A 26875-nucleotide genomic window follows, 5' to 3' on the forward strand; every position below is an offset into this window, starting at 1 on the left:
ACTTAAATTAGGGACTAGCTCATAGACAAATATAAAGACCAAGAACAATTAATAGCATGCATTTTCCCCTTGAAAAGTATATCAATATAGAAGAGAAGTATCGTTGATTATGTGAAAGGAATGCTAATTATGCGGTAAAGATATGAAGCCAATTAAGCTTGGAATCCAAATAAAGAGTTAACAAAGAAAAGCAGCTTCTATATCATATTAAGTAGTAACAATCCAATTCAATGGCCTTGCTGACAAGACATGCTTTACTTGCTATTCTTACTTTCATGTTTACCCTTCCTTACCCCTTTAGAGAGCAAAACAAAAGGTTACCTTGAATGCAGTTAAGTATCGCACATTTTGCATTCATAGTGTGGCAAATCTGTTATAACTGGATTGGAGTACAACAAGTTCAACATTGTAAACTGTTCCAACACTATTTTATGCATAATTGTTTTTGGCTAGGGAAAAGGAAAACTATTCTATGGAGGGCAGTGTGGTGTTCTACAACTTGGTCACTTTGGTGCCATAGAAATAGGATAATTTTTTATGGTGAAAAGCTGGACTTCTATAGTAGGGTGGAGCAGATTCGATTCAAAGCGTGGTCTTGGTTGTCTGCAAAGGTTAAGAATTTTAATCACTCTTTTTACGATTGGTATGTAAGCCCCATGTTTTTGTATTAAGGCTCTTGAGTAATAAGCTAATCTTGCTATATTAGGATATCGCTTACCTCAAAAAACAGTAATATGAGGTTAAAAGCTTGGCTTAGAATTGATTATAGCATGTGCAGAGATTTATTAAGGGGGTACTGGATTTATATGTAATATGGAATTTTATGTATGTTTTAAAGGTACCACTGGTACCATTTGTTAATGAAGCGTAAATCTTTTGGTGGATAAAAAAAAAAAAAAAAAGAAGTATCGCACATTTTGCGTTAATGGAGAAGTGGAGGAAAAAAGGAACATAAATGATTCACTAAAGGGCAATAGAAAGAGAGAACGTCATAATTTATTTCTCGATAAATTATAGTATATTTTCTCACAAAAATTATCCTTCGAAAACAAACTTTCGGACACATTATCGCATATTTACTCCAAAGGTTTTATTATAAATATGTTATAATGTGTTACAAGTATTTTTATTAGAGAGATTTAAAAGAGAGAAAATATGCTATAATGTGTTACAAGTATTTACTTGTGAAGGGACTTAAAAGACAGATTTTTAAAAAAATTAGAGAACAAATGCAATGAATTTTTTTAGAGGTTGATCAATATTTGGAGCACCAAAATCATAAAGCCAAAGATTTACTTTTTTTCCTTCTGAAAATTACTCAAGCCTCGAGTCTTAATGACTAACTTTATTGAAATTTTCACTTTATGCGTTATGTGTTTATATATACATGTGATCTTTATAATATTTTTTTGTCTAATACTTAGTAAAATTAACCATTGAATGGCACTTTCAATGCACCAATTTCAGCTCTTGACTTTTAATAGAATCGAACATAATGTCCTTAGTTATATATGTATGTAATTTGTTAGTGTAAATTAACCTTCAACGAGAAAGTAGTGACTTAGTGAGTAAAAAACAACAAAAATACATATATGAAGTACATTTACTATGGATTTGAAATCAATGGTTAATATGTTTGAAAGTGTGTTTTTCTCCTTTCAATTTTGTAATTACTTTCTGTTCGATATCAAATATAAGAAAATAATATTTTTTTCTTGATTTAAAATATAATTTTTTTAACTAATTTTACTTAATTTAATGTTATTATTATCTCTAAAGAACTCTTCATTTGATTGAATTTTAATGATTCTTTTTTATTCTTGTTATCAAGTTCTAATAAAGAGTAAGTTGAAAAAAATAATTTTTAATGAAGATTAATACAATTAAATATGATTAGTTAACTTTCTTAATTAGCATAAATTAATTATTTTTTAAACTTATATTTGAGATCCAAGAAGTAATTCTTTGCTAGAAGGATGTTAATCTATAATGAATAGGGTACTTAATGATCAAGTTTTTTTTATTAGTTAATGATCAAGTTAATTTAAACTTATTACTTATTGGATCATTATGTACTAATGTCTTCAACTCTTTATCCTTTCACTTATTTTTTAAGGTGTCAATTTTGTCATGATAGCTATTTTTTCCGACTTGTCTCTTACAACATGAAGGTAGAGTTAGCATTGTCAAGAAAGATGTTTTATTTTATTTTGCATTTCTCTTTTTTTGTTTCTTTTTCCTTAGGAATAATGGTGAATTGGTGATTTTGGGTCATATTCATAACTTGTAGGCATCTCTGAGTTAAAAATGAGTAAGTCTCAAATACAAAAATCTTTATTTTTAAGAACTTTAATTTACACTACCAAAAATTGAGTCTTTTACGCTGGTTATTTTGAACATACGAAACGTCGTTGTAGCGAATGTCGTAAAAAATTTTGGGATCTATGACGACGGTTTCATAGGATGACATTCTAATACAGTTCCAAGATTAAGACTGTCTTTGAATGTACTACATTCTAAGACGGTTCTCGACATAATCGTCTTAGAATGTGTGGGTTTTTTTTTTAAAAAAATCTTATTTGTTTTGATTGCCCCTATATACAATAATGATTCAGGTAAATACGTTTTAATTAAATTTGCACCTATAAAGGTCAATAATGATGCATCATGCAATAGATCCACATCATATGATTACATTTTAATTAAATTTGCACCTATAAAGGCCAATACGTTTTAATTAAATTTGCATGTTCTGAGTAGTCATAGGAAGTTTCAAGTAATTACTGAGATGATCCTTTGTTGCATTCCAATACTCCATACTCTCTCGAGACCAAAGTTCAACGTGGTTTGAAGCCTGCAAGTTAATGGCAAATGGCATCAGTTAAAAATGTTAAAAAGCATAAACTTTCTTTAACTCGCTAATTAAATGTAGTTTTCAATGAGAACATGTAGGGTGTAAATTTTCATTTATAGGATTGATGCCAAAATAAAAAGAGGAAAACAAATGAACACATTAATCAAAATGAGAAATATTAAAAGAGAAATATAAAGCCTAGAATATTTTTCTTCTTCTTAAAACACAAGTGTAAAAAATAAGTACTATAGTACTTTAGTTAAATCTTACTGTATGCTATTTTTAATAAACATGTTAGAGCAACATTTAACATGTACATTTCACTATAATAATTAGTTTAAAATAAATTTAACAATTGAAAAGTTAGATGGGCTTACATAATCTAGCTTATTTTATGATTTTATTCAACATGCACACCTTGCCCCCTAACTGTGTTTCCATCTACCACAGGCCTATCATACTCAGGCACTAAAAGGTAGGTTCCAAATTTGAAACTAAAAACACAAAATAGAACAAAAAAAAAGGACTTTCTTAATTTAGATTTTTAGGATCAACAGAGGAAGCACTGTGATATAGTTACTCATATTCATTGGCAACCTCAAGAAGGAAGAAGAAAAATAGATGCAGAGAGTAGAGAAAAACCTTCACGAGGCAAAGAAAGGCTTGGAGTTGTGAGGGAAGAGCCGAGGAGAGACTGAGACATGTAACAATTGAAAAATCAAAGAGAGGATAGAAAATAGAAAACCTTAATCATTTGAATTGATGGAAAGGGATAGATTGAAGCAGAAGAAAATGGAATTTTAACAAGCTTCATTGTTTGTATGATCATTTGAATTGCAATAGAATGAATTGGGTGATGATGGAATGAATTCCAATCTATTCCATCCAAACTCTTTATTTTTCTTCCCCCAATTATGGGTACAGTATGTTTTCCATTGCTATAAATTATCAAATTGCTTTTTTATTCTTTTTTAAACCTATCCCTCACATTAATGCAGTTGCAAGTGTTTTCCTCCTTTTGTAGCTCAGTGCACCTTCCTCTGTGACCCCATTTGAAGGTCGGGATAGGTACCTTATAAAATCTAGCAGTCAAACACCCATGTTTCTCACGACAATACCGATGCGAATAATAACATTTTAAGAGCTAAGGAAAAACAAAGATAAAGAATTTGAAAAGCAAGAATGCCCACTCTCAGATGAATTCTAACTTACAAATAATTTCACCTTTTAGATGATAGTCTCTCAATCATGTGGATCATTACATAAAATATGTACATACTTATTGCAAATCTTTCAAACATTATGCCAAACAACTTGTTGGCTTCTTCAACCACATTGTTCTTAAGATACCCAATAAGATTTCTTTGGACCAATGTATGAAGCAACAATTCTTAAGCATTACTTATTTTGCCCTATCATTAATCACATATATCATGGAATTGTTTGTGAAGATTTTTATTTTTTTTGGATTATGTCAGAGAAAACTACAATGTCCTCTTCAACTTTATTTTTCCTAAATGAAAAATATTTACATTTTGGTTGAACAAGACATGTTTTTTCTTGTTCACAAACTAGTCTGCAATTATGCTTCCTCCATAAATTGTGCACAGAAAATTATTTCTAAAGGAAAAAAAATTATATAATTTTATAGCTAAATAATAACATCCTATAATATTCAGTATAATATTATATGCTGAAAGAAGTGCAATTAGAAGCAAGAAAACAAAAATTAATCTTAAAGATAAGAAATTTTCAAACACGAGTGTTCTCGCCTAATTGCCCATAAACTTGTGCCTCGTGTTTGTAGTAAAAGAAGTAAACCACTGAGTAGAGAGAGAAAAAGTAGAACCAACTCGTCCTATACTGCAAAGCATATTATACTGAATAAATAAACTAAGATACATCAATTAAAAGGGTTTGCTCATTAGGGTGACAAACATGGCAAAACATAAAGACTGTATATATGAATTGGAAGCTAGCATGATACATTTTAACCACAAACCCCAACACTCCTCCACCATGGCCTAGACCACAACCGCAAACCCCAATGCTCCTTCCGTCACACCTCAAACCCAATGTCATCAACACCCACACTCACTTTGACCCCAACAAAATTCAACAAAGAAGAGATCAAAATGCAAGAGAAGGGTTCATACCTTCTAATGATGAGAGTAATGTGGTGGAGGAGTTCAGACTTTGACGTCGATGGGGGCACGATGGTCTTGAGAAGACGACGACGATGGAAGCTTCAATACGACGAGGTTTAAAGGTAAGGCACGAGAGAGTATTTCGGAGACTTAATTAGGTGAGAACTAGCACTAACCATACAAAGACGGTTTTTCGGGACTAGACCGTCTTTGTATTATAATAAAAAATTTACAAGTTTGCCATCGAATGCAGTTCAAAGACGGATTTGCGGAAACGTCGTCATTGTGTTCCTGTTAATTATGAAAATGTCACCACTGCACTTTCTAAGACGATCCTTTACAACCGTCTTAGAATCACCGATGTAAAAAACTCAAATTTTGGTAGTGTTAAGTTAATTTTACTATTCCTTTAAGTTTATCATTCAAAACAATTGGCATCCATACTAAAGTTTTAAATTACCTTCATCTTGAGAAAAACATAATATATGAGTGAGTATTATAAATCTCTTAATATTATTTTCAATTCTAGAACAAAGAATAAAATCTTAAGAAAAAAAATAGTATATGTCAAACATGATATCATTATGAGTTCTTACTTTTTTTTTGTTTGTTTGAGGGAGAGAGATTCTAAGTTTTTTTAGGGAGCTATAATGGACAACGTAGATGGAGATAGGATCTCATCTAGATCCAGTGCTCTCGATTTTTAGGTTTGGTTCATATGCAATTAGGTTTTTAAGTTGAGTTTTTCATTTTTTTTTTCTTTCCAAGTTTTCATATGTTTCTAATTTTCCAGTTTCTGATTCTTCAATTCTGATCTTCCTCTTTCTGGTTTGTTTCTTTTATTTTCTCTTTTGACTAATTTGTTGATTGTAGATAACATTTGAGTCAGAAAATTATTTGATATGTTAAAGAATCATTCCCTGTACAAGGGCAGTCGTTATATCTGGCTACACCACAAGTACTTCCTCCAATGATAAAATTTCATATATAGAAGTCAATTCTTTTTTTGATCATATAGAAGGCAATTCTTAACTTTAAAAACTTATGTTAATTTCACTATAAAAAAAACTTATGTTAATTAAACAACTCCAATTAGAAAAGCTAATCAACAAATAAAGTATTTACTAATTCATTTTAAAAATAAAAAATGACCTATGAATGATAATCTAGCAATAATAGATTCTAAATTGTTGTTTTCCTAGTAAACTATCTAAACCATTCATCATTGTTTCGTTATGCATGAATGACTTAGTTTTATACCAAATTATTTACTAAATCATGAAAAGAAATCAGGAACCTTTAAGTATATAGCGAGCAAGCTAGCTGGCATGGCAGGTTGGCAACCCTTATGCTGTTGGTTCTGATCATGATCTGCATGTAATTTCCTTATTATTCAAGATTTGATTAGCTTAATTAATAGTGATTTAAATTATATATGGATAGATACATGCAATTGCAGGCGCATCATTTGCTGCCACAAATCACACTTTTGAAGCCTAAGATCAAGAACACCCTGGCATATTAATTATCATTAACATATTTATTAATTAGCGGCAAAGAAACCGATGACCAAAACTCATTGTCGTTGCCTTAAAATAGCATCTTTCGTAATCGCTCGATACGCTGCTAGAGTAGCAATGCTGTTTCTCCTTTGCCCCCGGCAATGTTTGGCTATTTAACATAGGCAAATATACTAACAAATGTTTAGGAATTTAAATAGCACGAACTCTATAATGGATTGCTATCATTTTTTAAGTAATTATTAATTAGCAATTAAAAAATCTATAATTTTTTTTTTAATAAAATACAAGTTCGTGTAGTTTGCACGAGAACTGTCATCGTGTAAATTAGCATTTTCAGAAAAATTATGTTTTCCATGATACTTTTTTCACTCTCTCATGATTTATACAATAAATATTTTTTTATTTTACTTTCTTAAACAATACCTTAAAATGATTATTTTATTTTTATCTTAATAGCTACTACTATTTCAAATAATATGAATTTTGACATACGAGTAGCGTAAGAAAACTATCCAAGATCGAATAAGCCCCCCCTCCCAATTTATATACTAAACAACTATTTTAAATATTTTGTCAACATTTTATGCAGAAATGGAGATTTGAGCTTAGTTTTGAAGACTCTAGAAGTGCCTCGAGCTGAACAAGAATTTACTTAAGATCCTGTTTGACTAAGTTTCTCTGCAAATACTCTCAGCGAAGACAATAAGAAAAAAATTATGAGATAAACTTTTCATGAGCTAAAATAAGTTCTTCATTAATTAATTATTAGTTAATTTGTAGATATTATTTCATCTTTTAGATAAATTATAAGATAACTCATTTTAACTTATGAAAAGGTTTATTTTATTATTTTTTTTCTTATCCATTTCTGTTAGAAGTAATTCTAAAAAAAATTATCCAAACAGACACTATCACAATAGAAGGCTATATAACCATTTGGTGAAAAGCAAGGACTATGGAAGTTTTGGCTAAGTAGGGGCAGGAGTCTATAAAAAAAAACAAATAAAACAAAAACTAGAAAAATAAATTAAAATTGTATTTGGAAGCTCGATTTCTTCATATGTTGAAATTGTTTTTTAAAAGATGATTTATTCAATTCCATATTTTTTTAAATCTACCCATTTTGATAATTTATTGAAAAAATTACACCATTTTAGAATAAAAGCCAAAAGATAGCACTTGACCAAGAGTCATTTGTCAGTTGTCACGAATAGGGCAAGAAACTAAGGACAGGGAAATGTGCGAAATTCTCAAAAACTTTGGATTGCTTAGCATCTGGTCTTTTTTTTCTTTTTTTCTTTTTGAACGGCAGGAAATAATATTATATTGCTTAGCATCTGGTCTTTTATTACTCCATGAAGCTTTCAATTGACGCAGTTGTCCAAATCCGTTAAACATGAGATTAAGGGTAAGGGAGTTCTATTGGATTGAGATTTTAAAAAAATATTTTAATATAAAAAATTAATGAGTTTTAAAAGATTATATAAGAATTTTATTACTTAGTAACAAAATTTTTTTAGAAGACTTTTATGGCCTATTTAGATTTTCGTAGTTTGAATTTCAATGAATTTATATGATAAAAATTTAAAAGATTTTTAAAATATATATAAATTTGAAAGAATTTTATTATCCTTTTAAAAATATTTAAAATTATAAGAGTTAATAAAACTAAATAGTAAAAATATGATAATTTAGATAAAGGAAAATAAAATCAACACAATTTGTTCAATATTCAAATAGTTGAACAATTTTAGCTCCATGTTCTCTTATTGTAGCCCTCTATGTAATACCATCTTCTGATTCTTGTTCTTAGGTTTAAATAATATATTTAAAATTATGATCTCCATTATATGGTAAAAGATGAAGACAAATCTATTGGTTTACTTGAAAATTCATTATAAAGACAATCTTTACAAAGAAAGTCATAAAGTGTTACACATGATATATCATGATTGTTTAGATTACTTTCAATCAAAAGAGAATAAATGATGTGTGATGAGAGGAAAAAAAATATGACAAAATCTAAGAGTTTAATTGATATTGTTTAAAGAATGTAGTATTTATATGTCACTAAAAAGTCATATGAAACTTATTAAAATTTCTTAGAAAATAACATATCAAAATTTGTATTTTTTTTAATATTAGAAAGTTTTTATTTTTATTTTTGAAAAGAGAATATTTTTTTATAAATTATTGCATCGGTCAATCTCAGCATAAGATATAGTTGATTTTTTTTAATTTAAAAATAATAATAAAATTCAAATGATATGTCATATGTAACTTAACTGACACAATAGATAATAAGGATTTTAGATCATATAATAACTTCTGCTGGTTAAAGTCGTACATCGATCATTTTCCAAATGAGTAAAAGAATGAGAATTTTTTATAACAGTAAATAATCACTGAAAGTGTGTAACATTCATAAATTTATTCTTAAAAAATGAAAAAAAAAATAGTTTTGGAAAGTATAAAAAATAACTCAATGCAACGAATACATTTTTATAGAGAAAAGGATTTTCACCCAAATTTTAAAAAATATTTTAGTATAAGAGAAGAACTTTCTCCAAAAAAGAGATTTCTTTGTCCCGCGTCAGTGAAAAAGAGAAAACGCGACGCGTAGCGGAAGCGTTAGTTACTGCTTAATTATTTCTTAGGATCACAAGAAAACAGAGACGAGAATATTTCAGAATTCCCAACCAAACACATTGCAAAACCTCGTTAGTTCTTAAGTTTTCAAACGGAACCATGTCCACTAAATTTCGGTAACCTTCTTAATTTGTTTTCAGATATGATTCCTTCTTTCCATCGTTTATTTGATTGATTCATGTCATGTTTTATGCAGTATTCATTCCCATGCCACATGTTCTCTTCCTTTTAAAAGTTTAGAGAAAAAAATAATGTGAATTGAAAATTACAAAAGCTTATAATTATAGGTTTGTTTACGTACAGGGGATCACAAGAACATCAACATGGTTCTTCTTCTTCCAGCAGCAACACTTCACACGTCCCCCCTGCCCAAGCTGCTGGACTTGTTGCTATTTTGAAGGATAAAAGGTCTTCAACGCCATCATATGGTTTCTTCTGTTTTTTGAAATTTTATTTTTTGGTTATGTAACAGTGCATTGACTTTATATTGCAATCTCACTATGATGTTATGAATTATTTTATCTTTTCAAACAAGAGTTTAATAAGGATTCACTTTAGTATAAAAGTTTTTACACTGATCAAAAAAATTATCATTAGTAAGATTTTCAAGTAATTATTATAAGGAAGAAGTCACATGGACATCCAAAAGTCCTATTCAACACCTAGTGAGAGAAAAAAACTATAGATATAATATAATTTAAGATGTGATAAGAAGAGAGAGATAAAAAAAATAAGAGATATTGACGGAGTATTAAAAATAATGGTATGTTTGTGTATATCATTAGTCTTATTATAAAAGTTAATAAACTTATCATACAAATTATTTTCTTTGCTTGCACTGTTTATTCTTTAAATAATAGTAGTGATATCTTTTTCCTCTTTTTTGAACTTGGCAGTGTTGATGAGTTGCGGAAGCTTTTATCTAACAAAGATGTGTATCAGCAGTTTTTAAGTTCACTTGATGAGGTCAAGATTCAGAATAATGTAAGATGTTAAGGAGTTATGGTGTTGCCATTCTAGAGAAAGTTCTATTAGATGGCTTCATTTTTTGTCTGTTTTTTTTTCCCTTAGGATTATTGAGCTCAACATCCCATTCCCAACACATGGTGCTTATCATGGATCAGCCACTTGGTGCTCAATGTGGCTCCAAGAAATAATAAGCACAAAATTTTCACTGTTAGCATAAGGTTTTTGTGTAGTGGCAGGTGATTGATCCTACAAAGGCTTATGAAAGCAAGGTTGTGAGTTTATATCCCTCTTGTTACAGTGGGGGAGATTGTTTGTTTGCCTGATTAGGCTAACCTCATTTTTAAGATTGTTGGGTTTAATGTCCCAACTCGTAGTGTTTATATTGGGTGCAACAACTAGACACTTGATTCAACTAAGGAATCAAAATGAGGAAAAAACTGCATCCTTAATAGCTACTTAAGCTAGCATAGAAAGGTTCCTCTGCTAGCTGTCATCTACTAGTATTTTAATTTGCTAGTTGCAGTAGTGGAAGTTTTAATGTCTGCATTCTGCATTGATTCTGCAATCCATGTATTCATATTTCATACAACTGACATGGTTCTTAAGTTTCATATAGTCATACCTATGCAAAGCTGCACAAGTAGTTCCATCAGCAAGTTGGTGTGACCTGAAATTCAGATATGTAAAGATTTTTTAAGTGTGTTTGGTTTCACGTTGCATAATTGATTTCAAGTTCAGAATTGATTTTAAATAGTTTTTCACATGTTTGATTTCATATTTGAGAAAAGTTTAGAATTGATTCTAAGCTGAAGCAACTTTAAGTAGTTTTTGTGTTGGATCAAAAAATTTATATTGAATTTTACTTCAAAATCAATTCTATCCAAAACCATCCAAACAGAAATTCCATCACTTCAAAACCAAAATCAATTTTAATTAGAATCAATTCTATCAGCGTCCATCCAAACACACCAAATGTTATTGTCGTCTTGTTTACATAGACATTATACTCTCAATCCGCCCCCCCTCCCCCTCCCAAGTAAATACCGAAAAGTCTGTTGCGCTATTTGTTTGTATTTTAACAATTTTTATACCTAAGGATGTGATCAGGTGAATGATGTTCTTTGCAAGGAGAATCTGCAGCTTGCCGGTAAGTTATGGAATTCTTTTTATTGTCACGCTGCCATTAGATGGTTAGCAGCCACCTGAATATTTCAGATCTTCTCTAACAATTTATTTCAAATTCAGATGAAAATCTACGAAAGGAACCTCGTGTTGTGGAACTCAGGAACCAGGTGTGATCATAATCCTATGATTTGTGTGGTTCTTTTTTAAATTTTGTACATATGGATTTTCTCCATCCTCCTATGGAAACAGTATAAAATAATTTGTACAACCGAGTTGGCTGTGGCTCAAGAGAAACTGAATGAGCTTGAGAAGCAGAAAGAGGAAATGTTGAAGTTGAATTCCCCACTATACCTTCTCCAATGGATTCAAGGTATGGCTTCACATGATGATTTACAGTCATAAACACTTAATTATTATAATCACAAAATTTTTTCATTGTTATGACTTGCTTGTTTTCGTAATGTCTTATGAAATGAATTTGCAGAGGCTATGAATAATACAGAAGAGGAATCTGAAAATCTGCATCAGCAAGTCCTTGACAGAGAGATTGACCTTGGAGCTTTTCTGCAGAAATACAAAAAGCTACGTACTGCTTACCACAGGAAAAGTCTCATACATCTTGCAGCTAGAACATCAAATATATAGCTACATAAAGAATAGGAAAATTAAGAATGTTACTCTTTGTTTGTGGAGCATGTAACTGATTTTTTTTCTTCATTCTTGTCAATATAGTAGTCATCAGTCAATACATATGTTTTCATTTTTAAGTAGTTTCAGACCATCTGGGAAAGAGTTACTGACAAACGCATCATTATTCAGCTTCTGCGTTACTTTTATCAATAAGATATTTCTGAGTCTACGAGCTGTAATTTGTAATAATACTACTATCATCGCTATTATAGGATTCCACTCTTGTGTTGGGACACGTGAAAAGTGCATTGACTTCTCGTATTTCCCTCCCCTTTTCTTTGATCGAAGTTGATCAAAGTATACCTTTAAGGGGACAGTATAAAAGAAAAACAACCCATCAGCAAAATAGGTTATTTTCCTATTAAATAATGCGCTATATTATCATCAAAATAGGGTACATTTCGTCTGTTTGAAAAACTGGTCCAGATAATATCCTCAAATTTCAATTTTTTTTTTTTACTTTAACCGCAGTAATCTGATGTAGGTGTCTATAATGTTAACAATCATCTCCCTCTAAAAGACAAAGGATTTGGAAAACGTTTAGTTTTATGATCAAGGCCGGGAGATAAATGGCAAATGCAGTGCAGACTATCGCACTGCAGTTGAAAAAACCCTCACTCATATCATTCCAGTCATCTAGTACATGTTTAAAAATCCGGTGCAAAATGACTTTTGAGGCAAAAGTCATTCTGCCAAAGGATCAAGACCCTTGTTTTTGCTTTCATTTTGCTTTTATATGTTGGATTTGCATTCAAACCAAACATGCACCTAGTAGTTACAACATAATCCTGTTTACTGAAAGAGAAAACTGAAGTCTACAATTTGTCTCAAAGCAAAAACTGATAATACAATCGTCAGGACAACTAGTATTGTTGAGTCACATACATTTTCACTATCTTTACTTGTATTGTATCCTTGGGATGTACATGATCGGAGGTTATGAACCATATAAATATAGCCATACTAATAAGCCTGAAAGAGGAATCATAACCAGTAACATAATGCTAAGAAATTAAAAGTAATCAACATTAGTTGAACTGAATAACTTAAGCTAGTTCCAAGTTGATTAGTCGCCTGGCATGACTTTTCTCAGGAAAATAACAAATTTTAATCTTCTACTATAGTGAACCAACTGGCTCAAATTTAACAACAATGATTCTCATTTTTCTTCTAAGTAACCTAGCTCTTTCTCCCACTTAAGGCCAAACATTTGCCGACCAAAAGGCACAATAAGGTTATAACGGAAAACCTGCCAAAAAATATAGATTCATTACATGTGCATTACAATTATGAAAAGTAATTAAAGATTTAAAAGGACCAGGAAACATTAACACAGCTAATGACCTAGCTCACCTTATCATTGATTTCTCGTAACTGAGATTTCAAAGCCTCTGAACTTTCAACCCACTCAGAGTGATCTCCACTGCACTTAGTAGCCCAAGCTTTCTTCAAGGACTTCCTCCATTCAGATATTTTAGATCTAATCTCTTTGTTAAGTTCAACCCACTCCGGTGCACATCCGTTTTTCGACAGGATACGGTACAGGGTGTCTTCAGCTGGATCTGCATGAGGATTTGTGTCGAGCTTAAGCGGCTTGCCTTTGCCTGGCAAATTCTCAAACTTCCCTTCTTCCATGGTATGCCATATTCTTTGCTCAACAACGTTGATAATGTCAGTTTCTGACCTGTCCAACACAGCCAATTTGCGTTAAACACCATATGAGGAGAAAGCCAACACAAAGTCACCAAATGTATTGGATTCAAAGTCAATTCCACTAGCACAGCAGTGCCTTTCCCTGAAGGCAACCTAGCTAGCCATTGGGAGATGTTAAAACAATGATACATATTTGTCTGTGTGAAATGTTAGTAACACTCTCTGACACTCTTTCCAATACTCTTTTTTTATTGGTTGAAATTCACGTGTGTTCTACAAGTTTTGGAGATGTGACTCGTATGTTTAGTGAGACATACATGAATTGCACTCGATAGGAGAAAATGTGTTGGAAAAAAATTGTTAGAAAGTGGTGCTAGAGTTCACCTGGTTTCAAATCCATTTGTTACACATGAAAAATATGAAACTTTTACATCTTATTTTTTTATTTCTTGTCTATCATTTCCGATTTAGCTCATCTAAAATAAGAAATTCACCTTGATAGAGGTAAGTGATGAATTAGAGCCCCTTTGATTTCCTCCTCAATTTCTGGTTTTAAAAACTGTTTTGGAAAATAATTTTACACTACTCACCAATCAATTTCTCATCAAAAATCTATTAAGTTTCGAAAATCATTTTCCTAAAGCAAGTTCTTCTTTGCGCCTCGCACCGACCTCCACCCACTAACTGTCCTAGCGACCTTATTCATTTACATTTCAAAAACTAAAAACAGTTATTTAAAAGTATAAATCAAACACTACCTTGTAGTATTCGTTAATGAGAAAACCAAAAAAAGTACATTTAAACAACTCAACAATTTATTATAGTGCACGCATTTTCATCATAATTTTAACCATATAAAAGAGTCTAATCTATTAAATTTCATATTCACTGTCATTTTAAACCTACGTAAGCGCAGAGAGAGAGAGAGAGAGATATCCGATAAAGATAAAGACCTATGTAATTGAACAAAAAAATCTCTCTAACAAATGCACACGCATACACGCGCACAATTGTGACGAATTTCTAAGACTTGATAGAAATTTGATTCCACTAACAGAGGAAAGTTTATTTGTGCCTTTGTGTGTGTTATTATTACCTGACATTGCTGCGCTGGCCACGTAGCTCAGGAGGTAGTTTGCGATCATTGACGGCGTCGATAACGGCGGAAAGACGATCCATCAGCTTCTTCCCCGTCTTGGACTTACCGGACGATGACGACGACGACGACGACGACGACGAAGATGATGAAGAAAAGGAGAATCTAGCGGTGGAAACGAAGAGAGAGAGCGAATCAATAGTCGTAAATCTCCCAAGGCGAAGACACGTCGCCATGCTCGTCTCTCACACTACCCCGATTTCTGCTTCCTTCCCAAACCTTTCTGTTCCTGTTTCTTCTCCGATTCCTATCGGTGTTGTTAAAAACTGAAAATTTTTAGTCTCAATTTTTGTTTGATTATAATTTTTGGGATGTTTTTATTTATTAAAAATTCATCAAATACATAATTAAATTCATTATAATATAAGCCACAGGGTTGGAATTGTGTGTGTTTGATTCACCTGTGTGTTAGGTTTCTTTCAGCATGTGACAATATAAAGGTTAGAGAAAATTGTTATTTTCAATTCCTGAGAAAAAAATCCATTACAATATGATGTGTTGTTAGTCTTAATACGTATTTTTAATTTCCATTGGTTGTGGACTTGCCACATAATCAATACGAATTATGTGACAAACTTTTGCGTACAACACATGTCTTTCCTTGTGTGTAAATAATCCCATTATTCACCCAAAAAAAAAGTAATCCCACTATAATTCCTAGTTTATATTTCTGAAAGCTTAATCAACATTTTGGACTCTACATATATATACTTTTTTCACTTTCAATTCTTATAAAAAAAATTGTTCAAATTAGTTTATGTAATATTAGAAGGATTTCATTCACAATAACAATATGCTAGAAGTACAAAAATCAGAGAACTTTCAAAGTTGATAGGACAAAGGTTATGATATATTTATATCAACAAGAGATGTATGTTAAGTAACCCAAAGTCTTCCAACAAGACAACATAAACTTGATCATGGAGCTGCACAAACTAATATGTAAACAAAGGATTTGGTTTCTCTATTATCCTTTATCATGTTAAAAGGAGACAAATTAATGAGATACGATTACAATAACATGTTAGCAATAATACATACACAATTTTCATTTGTGTAAATTTCATTAATTTATCAATGAATCACGCACATACCAATATTCTCATTCTCTATCCCTCATGGCCTCATTATTTAAGCTTTTCATATACAACGCCAAAGCTTTATAGGTATATTGGAAATTTGTTTTTTTTTTTTTTAATCTCGTTCTTGTTTAAGTTGTGGATCGATCGGTCAGATAATTGGTTTATTTACTTTTGTGGATCTTAAGTCATATATTAGATTTCCTTTTTAAAAAAAGGTCATATATTACTATATTAGATGTCCTTTAAAAAAGTCATATTAGATATAACAATATCAGAATTTGACAACCTAGAAATGATTTTTTTTTCATTTATTGATTTTGAGAGTTATTAAATAATGATATTGCAGTAAAAAAATAATGATAAATATTTTAATAATTAATTGTAACATCGTATTCTATTCCTTTCATTTCAAGTTAATAAGTTATTGGGTAACTGTACAGCTAGTGGCCAGTCTTGCATGTGGGACAGTGTCACAATGGGACATTTTTCTTATGTAATTTTTTAGTACATTTTTTAAAACGATGCTTGACATAAAATAACATTGCATGAAAATTGAAATAAAAGGTTGCTGTTATTATAGTTTAACAAAATTAATAGAATCTGAGCCCCTTTTTTCATGCGTGCTTGCTAATCTTATCTATGATTGGAAATAAAATAACACATGTGAATTGAAATTACTCAAATTAGTGTCTCTGAATTTCTTCTTGTCCCTTCAACTCCATATTATTGAAGCAAGCCATTGTATCTGTTCCCACATGTCTCTTTTCCATCTTTTTCGATCTTAGTATGCTCACTAGACACGTTGTTGCAATTTTCAATCTGAGTTCGTCTAAGGTCCCATAATCTCTTCGCAAAAAATATAGTATATACACAAGAGTGTGTTTGATTTTTATTTTTATTTTCTGAAAATTATTTTTATTTTTAAAATATTAGAATTCTGAAAATATGTTTAGTTTGACTTTTTATTTTTGGTTTTCAAGATATAAAAATAATGAAAATGTGTTTTTTAAAAAAATATATTTTTAGATTTACTTAAAATTACAATCCTTGTTACGTGTTTTCATTCTATCCAAAGTGAAGTTCTGGTTTCAACTGACTGAGATTTTATTATTTCTAATTTTTGGTTTGTTTGAAAAAATATTTTCACTAAAAATATTTTTAAAATCTAATCAAACGCATTTCTATCACTATTAAGTAAAATTAAAAATAGAAAATTCTCAAATTAAACATTCCTAATTAATCCGATAAGTACACTGTTATATTTTCCCTGTGATCCACCATATGATAAGATATTTGATCCATATCAATTTTTTGGTACATATAAGAAACTACACTATAATAATAAAATACAACCTAGCGATAAAGGGTCTGTTTTCATACAGATGTGGGGATCTCAGCAATATCTTTCTACCTTTTTTTTTATTCACTCCCATCATTTTCTAAATCTATAACGAAGTTTCACGAAAAAATAAAAAACAATGAGGTTCTATATTATGAGAAATGATCAATGTAACCCTATTTTTATGTTCTATGAGTAGAACCTATGTAATGAGAAATGAAAAAATAGAAAAAAACAGAGAAATGAAAAAAGAAAAAAGATAGATATATGTAATGAGAAATGAAAAAATAGAAAAAAAAACATGAGTGTACAATAATACTTAACTCTTGCATTATTTTTTCCTCTATTAACAGCCCCTGCCCTCTAGATCCACTGCAGGCAAAAGGGGGCTGTAAATGAGTAGAATAAATTAATTGTACTTGATTTAAATGCTACTTAGAAACAAAAAAAAAACTTCAATAATTATAAGGAATCTTCATTCACTTTCATTTGAAAAAGTTTGAGAGGCTAAAGCATCGTGTCAGTGTACTTACTACCTCACCACTAATTCAAATTCAGCTTTATTCCACTCTTAGTCGTCCTATTATTATTGGTAATTTGCCATTTTGGTTCAATATTTTTTCATGGATTATTGTTTTAATCATACAACTTTAGTTTAACTTTGATATTTAATAATATTTAATAAAAATATTAAGGTGCCATTTTATTATATTGTTTTATCAACAATACATACATATGTTCATGTAATATTTTGAGTATGTTTGATAAAATATTTTAATTAATTTTTATGTTTTTTATTAACTAAAAAATTTATTTAATTGTATGAAAAATTAGTTTTTTTAATAATTTTTAATATTTTTGAAAACGTTACATGAAATAATGTTTTTCAAAATGTTAATTTCTAAAAAATTTATATTTAGTTTTTTGTTGTTAAATATTTGTTATTATTTTTATCTTTTATGTAATTTTAATTTTTCAACTAATTGAAAATATAATTTTACCAGACAATTATAAGATTCAATAAAATTATTTCAGAGTTTTCAACTAACTTTCTTTTTGCTACTGGTTAGTTTGTGAGTTAATTTTATCCAACATAGTAAAAAAATAAAAACAGAAATTATAAACAAAATCAATTTGGATGGTGTGTTATATGTGTATATAAGCATTAGCAGCAGCACCTCACAAAGTGTTGTTTCCTTATGAGTCATGATTAACACTAGTATCTGACATGAATCCTGGTCATTAAACATTTCCATAATCAGTAACCATCGTGTCCTAAAGAAACTGTCACAGTCTCTTCTCTCTCTCTCTCTCTCTCTTCTATGTTTCAACTTTCAATGCTCCGAGTCACTCGCTATTCCCACTAGTAGCACCCAAACAAAACCCAATACCACACGCAATAACAGAAAAACATGCGGTGTTGCATTCCGACGTTGTTGGCCGTAATCACCGTACTGTTGTCGGCGGTGCACGGCGTTTTCCTTCCTCTGGAGCGGAGCATTCCTCCGACGAGCCACCGCGTGGAGGTGGCGGCGCTGAGGGCCCGCGATAGAGCCCGCCATGCCCGCATGTTGCGCGGCGTCGTCGACTTCTCCGTCCAAGGCACCTCCGATCCAAACTCCGTTGGGTATGTACGGGTAATTCATTAAATTTTTTTTGTTTTCTAAAATGCATTACTTGTATGTGTGAAACAAAACTACATTTTTATACTTTAGTGCTAAGTTTTACTATTGAATTTAGTTTTTGATTGACAAAGTGAGAGTGTTGTTTTAATATTTACAGAATATGTTATTAATATGGTGTTGATGATGTTGGTTTTCAATTTTTCATGTTCAGGTTGTATTATACGAAAGTGAAGATGGGAACTCCTCCTAAAGAGTTTAACGTTCAGATTGATACGGGGAGTGATATATTGTGGGTGAATTGCAATACTTGCAGTAATTGTCCTCAGTCTAGTCAACTAGGGGTGAGGTTTTTTCAATTTAAATTTGATTTTGGTGCTTACTGTGTTGAGCTTCTTGTTATCATGCATACTTGTGGTGCCACAATGGGGAGTGAGCATTTTTTTATTCGAATTTGATTTTGGTGCTTAATGTGTTCAGCTTCTTGTTATCGTGCATACTTGTGGTGCCTTAATGGGGAGTGGGTTTTTTGATTTGGAGATTGATGTGTTGAGTTTTTTGTTGGATGTGTTTCGTGATGTTCAGATTGAGCTTAATTTCTTTGACACGGTTGGCTCATCCACGGCAGCGTTGATTCCCTGCTCGGACCTGATATGCACTTCTGGAGTCCAGGGTGCTGCTGCTGAGTGCTCCCCGAGGGTTAATCAGTGCAGCTACACCTTTCAGTATGGAGATGGGAGTGGGACATCGGGTTATTATGTTTCGGATGCAATGTATTTTAACTTGATCATGGGACAGCCTCCGGCAGTTAACTCTACGGCTACCATTGTTTTTGGGTGAGTTCTTATGCTTATTTGTTATTGTCAATAAAGGTGTGTGCAATCAATGTAAGGTTGGGAACACATGAAGAGTAGAGGGAAATGTGGGATATGCTTGGTAGGAGTGAAAATTAGAGGGAATAGGAGGGGGGAGGTGTTAAATTGACAATGCAAGATTTGTCAATACTCAATAGGTTGATGAATGATTTGTTAATAAAAAAAAGGTTAATAGACAGGGATTGCTTATTTTGATGTTGTTTACTCTTTTGTGCATGCTCTCTCATCTGGTAGTTTTCTGCATATACCCTCATGTTTATGTTAATAGTTAGTATGAATTTTTCCATTTTGGTTTTAAATGAGACTGTTTTGGATGACTGTATTGGAAACAGGTGTAGCATTAGTCAGTCTGGAGATTTGACTAAGACAGATAAGGCAGTTGATGGAATTTTTGGGTTTGGCCCTGGACCTCTATCTGTTGTATCACAATTGTCATCTCAAGGAATAACACCCAAAGTTTTCTCTCATTGCTTAAAGGGAGACGGCAATGGAGGAGGCATTCTAGTTCTTGGTGAGATTTTGGAGCCAAGTATTGTTTATAGTCCACTTGTCCCATCACAGTATGTTCTCTTCTTCACTTCTTTTCTCATTTTCTTTCCCCAGTTAGTTGATAATTTCCCCCTAATATTTTTTAACATTGTTGTAAAAGGAATGTACAAGGCATTTCTGAAAGAAATTGATTTAGGTATTTGCATTATTGTCAATTGCCAAAATTTATTACTCGTGTAGTAATTATGAAAATTTACTAGTATGGATGAGAGGAAATGAAAAATCTCTTAGCTTACACAAATCTTATGATCTTTGTTTGGTGCAATTGCCAATGTTTGGTGGATTGAAATTATGTCATTTTTTAACCTCAATTGGTAATTTCTGCTGGGTGAGTGTTATTTTGTTGTATTTAGCCTACATCTTGATTTAGGTAAGTATTCTTATTCTTATGATAAAAGTAGTGATCCTGGAAGATCTTAACGTTTCTCAAGATGATATTGTCTTGAAGGGATCTATCACACCCTCTCATCAAAACCCCTTTGGCTTCTATTGCATTTTGGCATACACAAACCCAAAATTATGTCACATGCCACACTCTTGATGAGTATTTTTGAATCAACCTACTGGTGGAAACCATTTCAAAATTTCTTTTCAAGAGGCATTAAAATGAATATAATTGAAAATATAAAATGCATTGTTTAATTTAATAGAACTAGTTTTAATATAATTTAAGGGCATTTTTTTCAAATGGAAAGGAAAAATAGGCAAGAAAAAGTCATGCAAATAGGTCGGAAAAATAGGTGAGAGAATGAGCGGTGAGATGAATTGTCAATTGTAATGTATATAGATATAGATAATAATACAATATTTCTTATTATTTTTTTCAAAATTCTTATTTCATAGATTGTAAATAATATATTGTTTATTTTTTTGTTATAATATATATATATATATATTTATGATTACACACACACATATATATAGTATGATTTGGTAGTTTGGGGAGGGAAATTAAGGTGAGAAAGTGGGTGGAGGGAGAATCCTAATATATAATATTAATATAAGTTTTTGAGTTAGGTAATATTGCTCTCAAAGAATCATGTTTTTAAAATGCTTGTTATGCTGTTTTTTTTCCTGTCAAATAATTTGCAATTCTATGAGATATTCAGTGTATTTGACTGGTTGATCAAATCTCAGGCCTCATTACAACTTGAATCTTCAGAGTATTGCTGTCAATGGGCAACCTCTCCCAATTAATCCAGCTGTATTATCAATATCTAACAACCGAGGAGGGACTATAGTTGACTGTGGTACAACATTGGCATATCTTATTCAAGAAGCTTATGATCCTCTTGTCACTGCTGTAAGTTCTCTTGTACCTCACCCAAAATCTTGAAACATTGTACTTTGTTGAGCACATTATTCTTCTTTTTCCTTTTCCATGATGAGAATTTGTAAATAGCGAGTAAATAATGAGGATATTTTTCATACTTTGTTGCTTGCATGTCTTTTGTTTTATCTGTTTCATGAAATCAGTGATTGCATGTTTGTCCATTGAGTTAATTTGGATTCTACCTTTGTTTTATTTTGCTGCTATCAAGTTTTATTGTGTCAGTTATAGATTTATTTTGAACAATTCATTGATCTAATTGATAATTGCTTTGTATTGAAAATCTAGAAGTGATTTAATGGGAGGCTTGCATGCTTTAAGATACTCCAGCCATTGGACACCTTATTGAGGTTTACATCCTTTTTTATATTGTTGGTATCATTATTATTAAGAGGGGGTTGGGAAAGGAGGCAAATAAATTCTTCCTCTTGTGTTTTAAGAAATGGTTTTGGCTTTAGCTATAGCATATACTGATGTTGAAATTTTAAATGAGTGTGTAGATAAATACTGCCGTGTCACAATCTGCTAGGCAAACAAATTCCAAAGGAAACCAGTGTTATCTGGTCTCAACCAGGTTATTACATATACAATAATTGTTGAGAAGATTTTTGAATGGCTTTTCCTCATAAAGTTTTCCTGTTAGGATTTCTCGATAACTCATCAGACTTTATGTTTTACAGTATAGGTGACATTTTTCCTTTGGTAAGTTTAAACTTTGAGGGTGGAGCATCAATGGTTTTAAAACCAGAGCAGTACCTTATGCATAATGGTTACCTTGTAAGTATTTTTATTATGTCATATTCTTGCATAAGGAAGTTATTGTTTGAAATTATATGTTGCTGATATGCTGAGGTGCCATTTGCTTAAACAGGATGGTGCAGAAATGTGGTGCGTTGGTTTCCAGAAATTGCAGGAGGGAGCCTCAATTTTAGGAGGTTAGATGCTGGACATTTTTTAACATACCAAAATCTGCAGACTGCAAGGAATTGAAAGAAATTATAACACTCTTGTGATTATGAAATGGGGCACTTCAATCAAGAGTAAAAAAAAATGTCTTAATTATGTCTTCTGTATCTGTGGTAAACAGATAATGTGCCATCATTCCATTGAGAATTTATGGTTTGTTGCTTCTACACAATTTCACATAACCCATTGTTGTTACATGGTAGAACTGCAAATGGAAATACACCTGGTTGAGTGTTACAAAAAAATCTTGAAAATAGTAGTTGATAGTTGATTTTCAGATTTCAGCAAACATTCTGATGGAACTCTAAAATATGATCCTAAAAAGGGTAGATTGTCTCATTTTCATCATTCAAATAGTAAATGAAGCTGTGTTATGGTAAAAATTTGATGTGATTTTTTACTTGAAAAGATCATGAATAAGTATGCTAATCATAAGTTGTCCTATCCGTGCTTGTTTTCTGTAAATTGTGCATCAAATATATCACATCAACTAGTGATCTACTATGATGTTTTGAGATTAATGAAAATTGATTTAACTTGCAGATCTTGTCCTAAAGGATAAGATAGTTGTGTATGACATAGCTCAACAACGAATTGGATGGGCTAACTATGACTGTAAGTTCACCAGAGACTTTTCATTCCTGCAAAGAATATATGACTTTACTGTGTCTTAAATTTTCAATTGCTGCTAGGTTGGTCTGTAAATGTTTCGGTGACTATGAGCAAGGACGAGTACATCAATGCAGGGCAGCTTCATGTTAGCAGCTCCAAAATACACATTCTTTCTAAGTTACTACCTGTAAGCTTTGTGGCTCTCTCTATGTACATAATGTTGGTATGAAAATTTTTATGTGAAGTGTTGGGAATCAAAATCATCACTCAAGATAATGTAAAAATAAGCTTTCAACATTAACCATGGGAAGAAAGATCAAGTGAGAAGACAAAGATTTATGATTCAAGTAGCTTGGAAGAAATGCAGATTTGGATAGAAGCTAGACAATTGGAGATTTCGATGAAAGGTTGAGAAGGGAAAATTTTGACAAAAGTTTGATAAGTGGAGATTTCCATGGAAGTTCAAAGAATGATTGGTTGAAATATCATGATTGAAAGTACCCAATTTTGACCGGGTAAAAGGGGTGGGGTGTGGTAAACAAAAGTTGATTAAAAAAAAACTAATTATTATTAAAATTTCTGAAGTTTGAATAATTTGTTTATAACCTTTATTCTTGTTTGATAACTTAAATTGAAATTGAACCTGAAGTGTATTTCTTCGGACTTGGTTCAATTTGTCTTCTTCTATTTTTATCTCAAATATATTAAATAAAACTTCTAAAATATATATTTTTAGTGTTTTCTTTTCCGTTTCTACTTGTCTCATTTCTTGCTCTTCAACATGCCACATGTACATGGCTTCTTGTTCTTGTCAGCCTCGCCAATTTTGTGCAACAAGTTTGTGTATCATTAAAAGAAAAGAAAAAAAAAAAAATCAAAGCAACAGTATTTTCCCTTTGTTCCCCTCAAAGGCTCACTGTTGTAAAACACAAACAAGATACTTGGTATGTATGTGTCTTTGATTCCTAAATATTAAAAAAAATGATAAAGATGAAAAAAAAGAGTATAATAATAAAGGCTATGTGTATATTGCTTAAGTTTTTTATTTAATTTAAAATAAAGTAAATAGAGCCTCCATGAAAACTCTACCACCTTAAGAAACATATCTCCATGAAGGAAATTCCATTAGAAGGAAATTTTTTTAATCCTATTGCCATTCCAAAATTTTTGAAGGAGGATGATATGCAGTTCAGGATCAAATTAACAACGTCAAAAGGCATGGATAGCTCTTGTAAGTAGTATTTCTGATAAAACTCCAGTAAAGGTAGTCATAAACTATGTAGAGGTTTATTTTAATACCCTTTGTTTAAGCTTTTTTACTCATCATAGGCACTATGATTATATTAACATAAATGTTTATCCCAGAGGAAAACTAGCTCGGTAAAGGAAAATGCACTCTGAATAAAGGATCAATGCAATTAGTAATGACCATAATGGTACACTTTAAAATAACATTGCATAGGGAGATTAGGCAAAATTTGGAGATGAACTTCGGATGATTTAGCTTCGAGAAGAAAATAATCGGTTTCATAAGCTTGCCATTAAGGGTGAGTCTTGCTGATCTAAAATAAATTAAGGATGAGTCTTTGTACAATGGTAAAGTTGTTGCTTGGTGATTGATTATACACCTTCGCATAGCGAGAAGCCTCCAGAGACTAAGGTACGTTAGTTTTATAAGCTCGCTATTTCTCTAAGCATGTTAGATGAATCTACATTAGCTATCTGTAGTACGGTTCCAACTATTTTGGAAGAAAAAAAGCAAAGGTAACCCATAGTGGGTTTTTTTTTTATGATTATTTAATCTATTTCATTGTGACAGATCTATCCAAGGCTCATCTTCCATTGCAATTCACATAAGGGTAACTAGCATTAGTGTTCAAATGGTCTGAGGAGTACTTCTTCATTTGTAAAATGGTTTTGATAAGAGCTCATGGCATGAGAATTCTATTTTACTTTCCGCCAGTCCTCTGCCACAACCAAACCAAAGAAATTATTCATACAAAGGAGATCAAAAGCAGAAGATTTCATCACAAAGTAAGATTGCATCAAATTCCTTTCTTAGCTTAGCCACAAGATCATCAAACAGGTTATTGGCATATGAGGGAGAAAATTCTATGCCTTATGCCTTGCAATCTGGGCAAGACGAGACTCTCTTCTGTTGGAAGTGTTGCCTAGATAAACTTATCACAATTTTTATAACACAAAATCGAACTGTAATATTTTGTGAAATTTAGTCCGTACAACGATGCATTTATCTAAACTTCACATTATGTTTGATCAGAGATAAAGATGAAGAAAGAGAGAGAAAATTGGTTAAAAGATAAAAAGAAAAAGAAAAATTAACGTTAACAAATACTTTTTTTTTCATTTTAAATTTGATTTTTTATCTTATTGAAATATACATAAGCTTAAGCTTGGCAAAATTAGCTGAAAGACTAGATAATAACTAAAGGCTAAAAAATTAACTTATTAAATTGAAAGTGTTTAATAAAATTAATCATTAAAACAATTAAAAAATATAAAATAAAAAAAAAATAATAATTTATTTAGAAATTAATGTTTTAAAAAACACTACTTAAAATGACATTTGGCTACAAATTATTAAAAAAACTGACTTATCAAACAAACTTTTTAACCCGTAAAAAGTTATAAATAAGCTATAAAACGTGTTCTCCAACATAGCTTCAATTTATTAATAGCTAGAATAGCGTCGTTGATAGGGGAAAATAGAGATGGGACCAACATGATTTGACACAAAAGCACAATTGCCAAATATTCATGTTTCTAACACACCTTAGAAATTTTATCTTCAAGTCCATGTATATAAATGAATATTATTAATTAAGAGTTAGGAAAAATCAATTCTTTAAATTAGTATTTTGAGATATTACCAACCCACCAATTTGCCACCCACTTTCATTCTTTTTCGAAGTCAATTTGCTATATGTTTTTCAACTAGTTTTCCTTGGCAAAATGGATTGACTTGTCACTCCTAATCAAACGATGGATGTCATGCTTCCCAAATTTATTTATTTATTTTAACTCATTTTAATCTTTTAAATGTATAAATATCATTATTTTAATCATTAGAAATTTATCATCAACTTAATATTTTATAAAATTAAAATCAATTTTTATGAAAATTATAATATTTGAGAATAAATTTTTTTATAGTTAAAGAATTAAATTAATATGTATGTTATACAATTAATAAATTAACAATATATACTATTTTTCTATGAATAACCAATTTCATAAAAATGTAAAGCTGATTCAAGTTATGTTGTATTTACATAAATTAATAATACTTTTTGTTCATATAAAAGAATTAAATAAAAATGTATTTATCATTTTATTAATATAAAAATATTATTTTCATTTAATAATTAAAAATTTATTCATAAACATCATAAAAAAATTTATATTTATTTATCAGTTTTGTTAAGGGCATATTTTAATTAAGTAAAAAAAAGTCGATAATAAAAATATTTATTATGATTTTATATTTTTATGTAATAAATGTATTTTATTTTAATAGAAACTATTTTTATTATTTAAAATTAATGCTAAAATTTAAATATTAATATAGCCGTTTGTTTATCTATTTATTTTATATTCTATAATTAAATTCTCTCTTGTCCATATATGTATTTAACTCTAAAAAAAATAACGCATAGACGTTTCTATTGACAAAATTATTTATCTTTAAATATTAATATCACCGTTTATTTATC

The 26875-nt window shown here is 30.8% G+C and overlaps 3 protein-coding genes across 5 annotated transcripts; 2 read left to right on the forward strand and 1 right to left on the reverse strand.

Annotated features, from left to right (window-relative positions):
• The first annotated feature begins 9124 nt into the window (after window positions 1–9124).
• Window positions 9125–12129, forward strand: LOC114370837 (vacuolar protein-sorting-associated protein 37 homolog 1-like). Its single transcript, XM_028328226.1, has 7 exons — window positions 9125–9289; window positions 9477–9581; window positions 10070–10157; window positions 11250–11289; window positions 11388–11434; window positions 11517–11637; window positions 11752–12129. Exons 1-7 carry the CDS (start codon window positions 9273–9275, stop codon window positions 11910–11912), a joined length of 579 nt encoding a protein of 192 aa, XP_028184027.1. The 5' UTR covers window positions 9125–9272; the 3' UTR covers window positions 11913–12129.
• A 624-nt stretch (window positions 12130–12753) lies between these two features.
• LOC114369959 (dnaJ homolog subfamily C member 28-like) lies at window positions 12754–15132 on the reverse strand. Its single transcript, XM_028327239.1, has 3 exons — window positions 14707–15132; window positions 13311–13641; window positions 12754–13206 (listed from the first exon to the last, which is right to left on the reverse strand). Exons 1-3 carry the CDS (start codon window positions 14940–14942, stop codon window positions 13117–13119), a joined length of 657 nt encoding a protein of 218 aa, XP_028183040.1. The 5' UTR covers window positions 14943–15132; the 3' UTR covers window positions 12754–13116.
• Window positions 15133–18394: 3262 nt separating this feature from the next.
• Window positions 18395–25417, forward strand: LOC114370254 (aspartic proteinase-like protein 2). Of its 3 annotated transcripts, none has more exons than XR_003657800.1 (12): window positions 18395–18814; window positions 19024–19153; window positions 19395–19645; window positions 20017–20244; window positions 21371–21536; window positions 22064–22137; window positions 22244–22340; window positions 22435–22498; window positions 23073–23144; window positions 23222–23328; window positions 24315–24801; window positions 24961–25417. XR_003657800.1 is itself a non-coding variant. In XM_028327556.1 (12 exons), the coding sequence occupies exons 1-12, from the start codon at window positions 18600–18602 to the stop codon at window positions 24996–24998; spliced, it is 1500 nt and encodes a 499-aa protein (XP_028183357.1). In that variant the 5' UTR covers window positions 18395–18599; the 3' UTR covers window positions 24999–25414. The 3 variants fall into 3 exon arrangements, 2 of the variants coding, with proteins under 2 accessions (XP_028183357.1, XP_028183358.1); XM_028327556.1 differs by having other exon boundaries at window positions 24315–24372; window positions 24961–25414; XM_028327557.1 differs by having other exon boundaries at window positions 18615–18824; window positions 24315–24372; window positions 24961–25414.
• Window positions 25418–26875: the final 1458 nt, after the last annotated feature.

This window comes from Glycine soja, chromosome 10 (genome assembly GCF_004193775.1).
Source record: "Glycine soja cultivar W05 chromosome 10, ASM419377v2, whole genome shotgun sequence".
NCBI lineage: Eukaryota > Viridiplantae > Streptophyta > Magnoliopsida > Fabales > Fabaceae > Glycine > Glycine soja.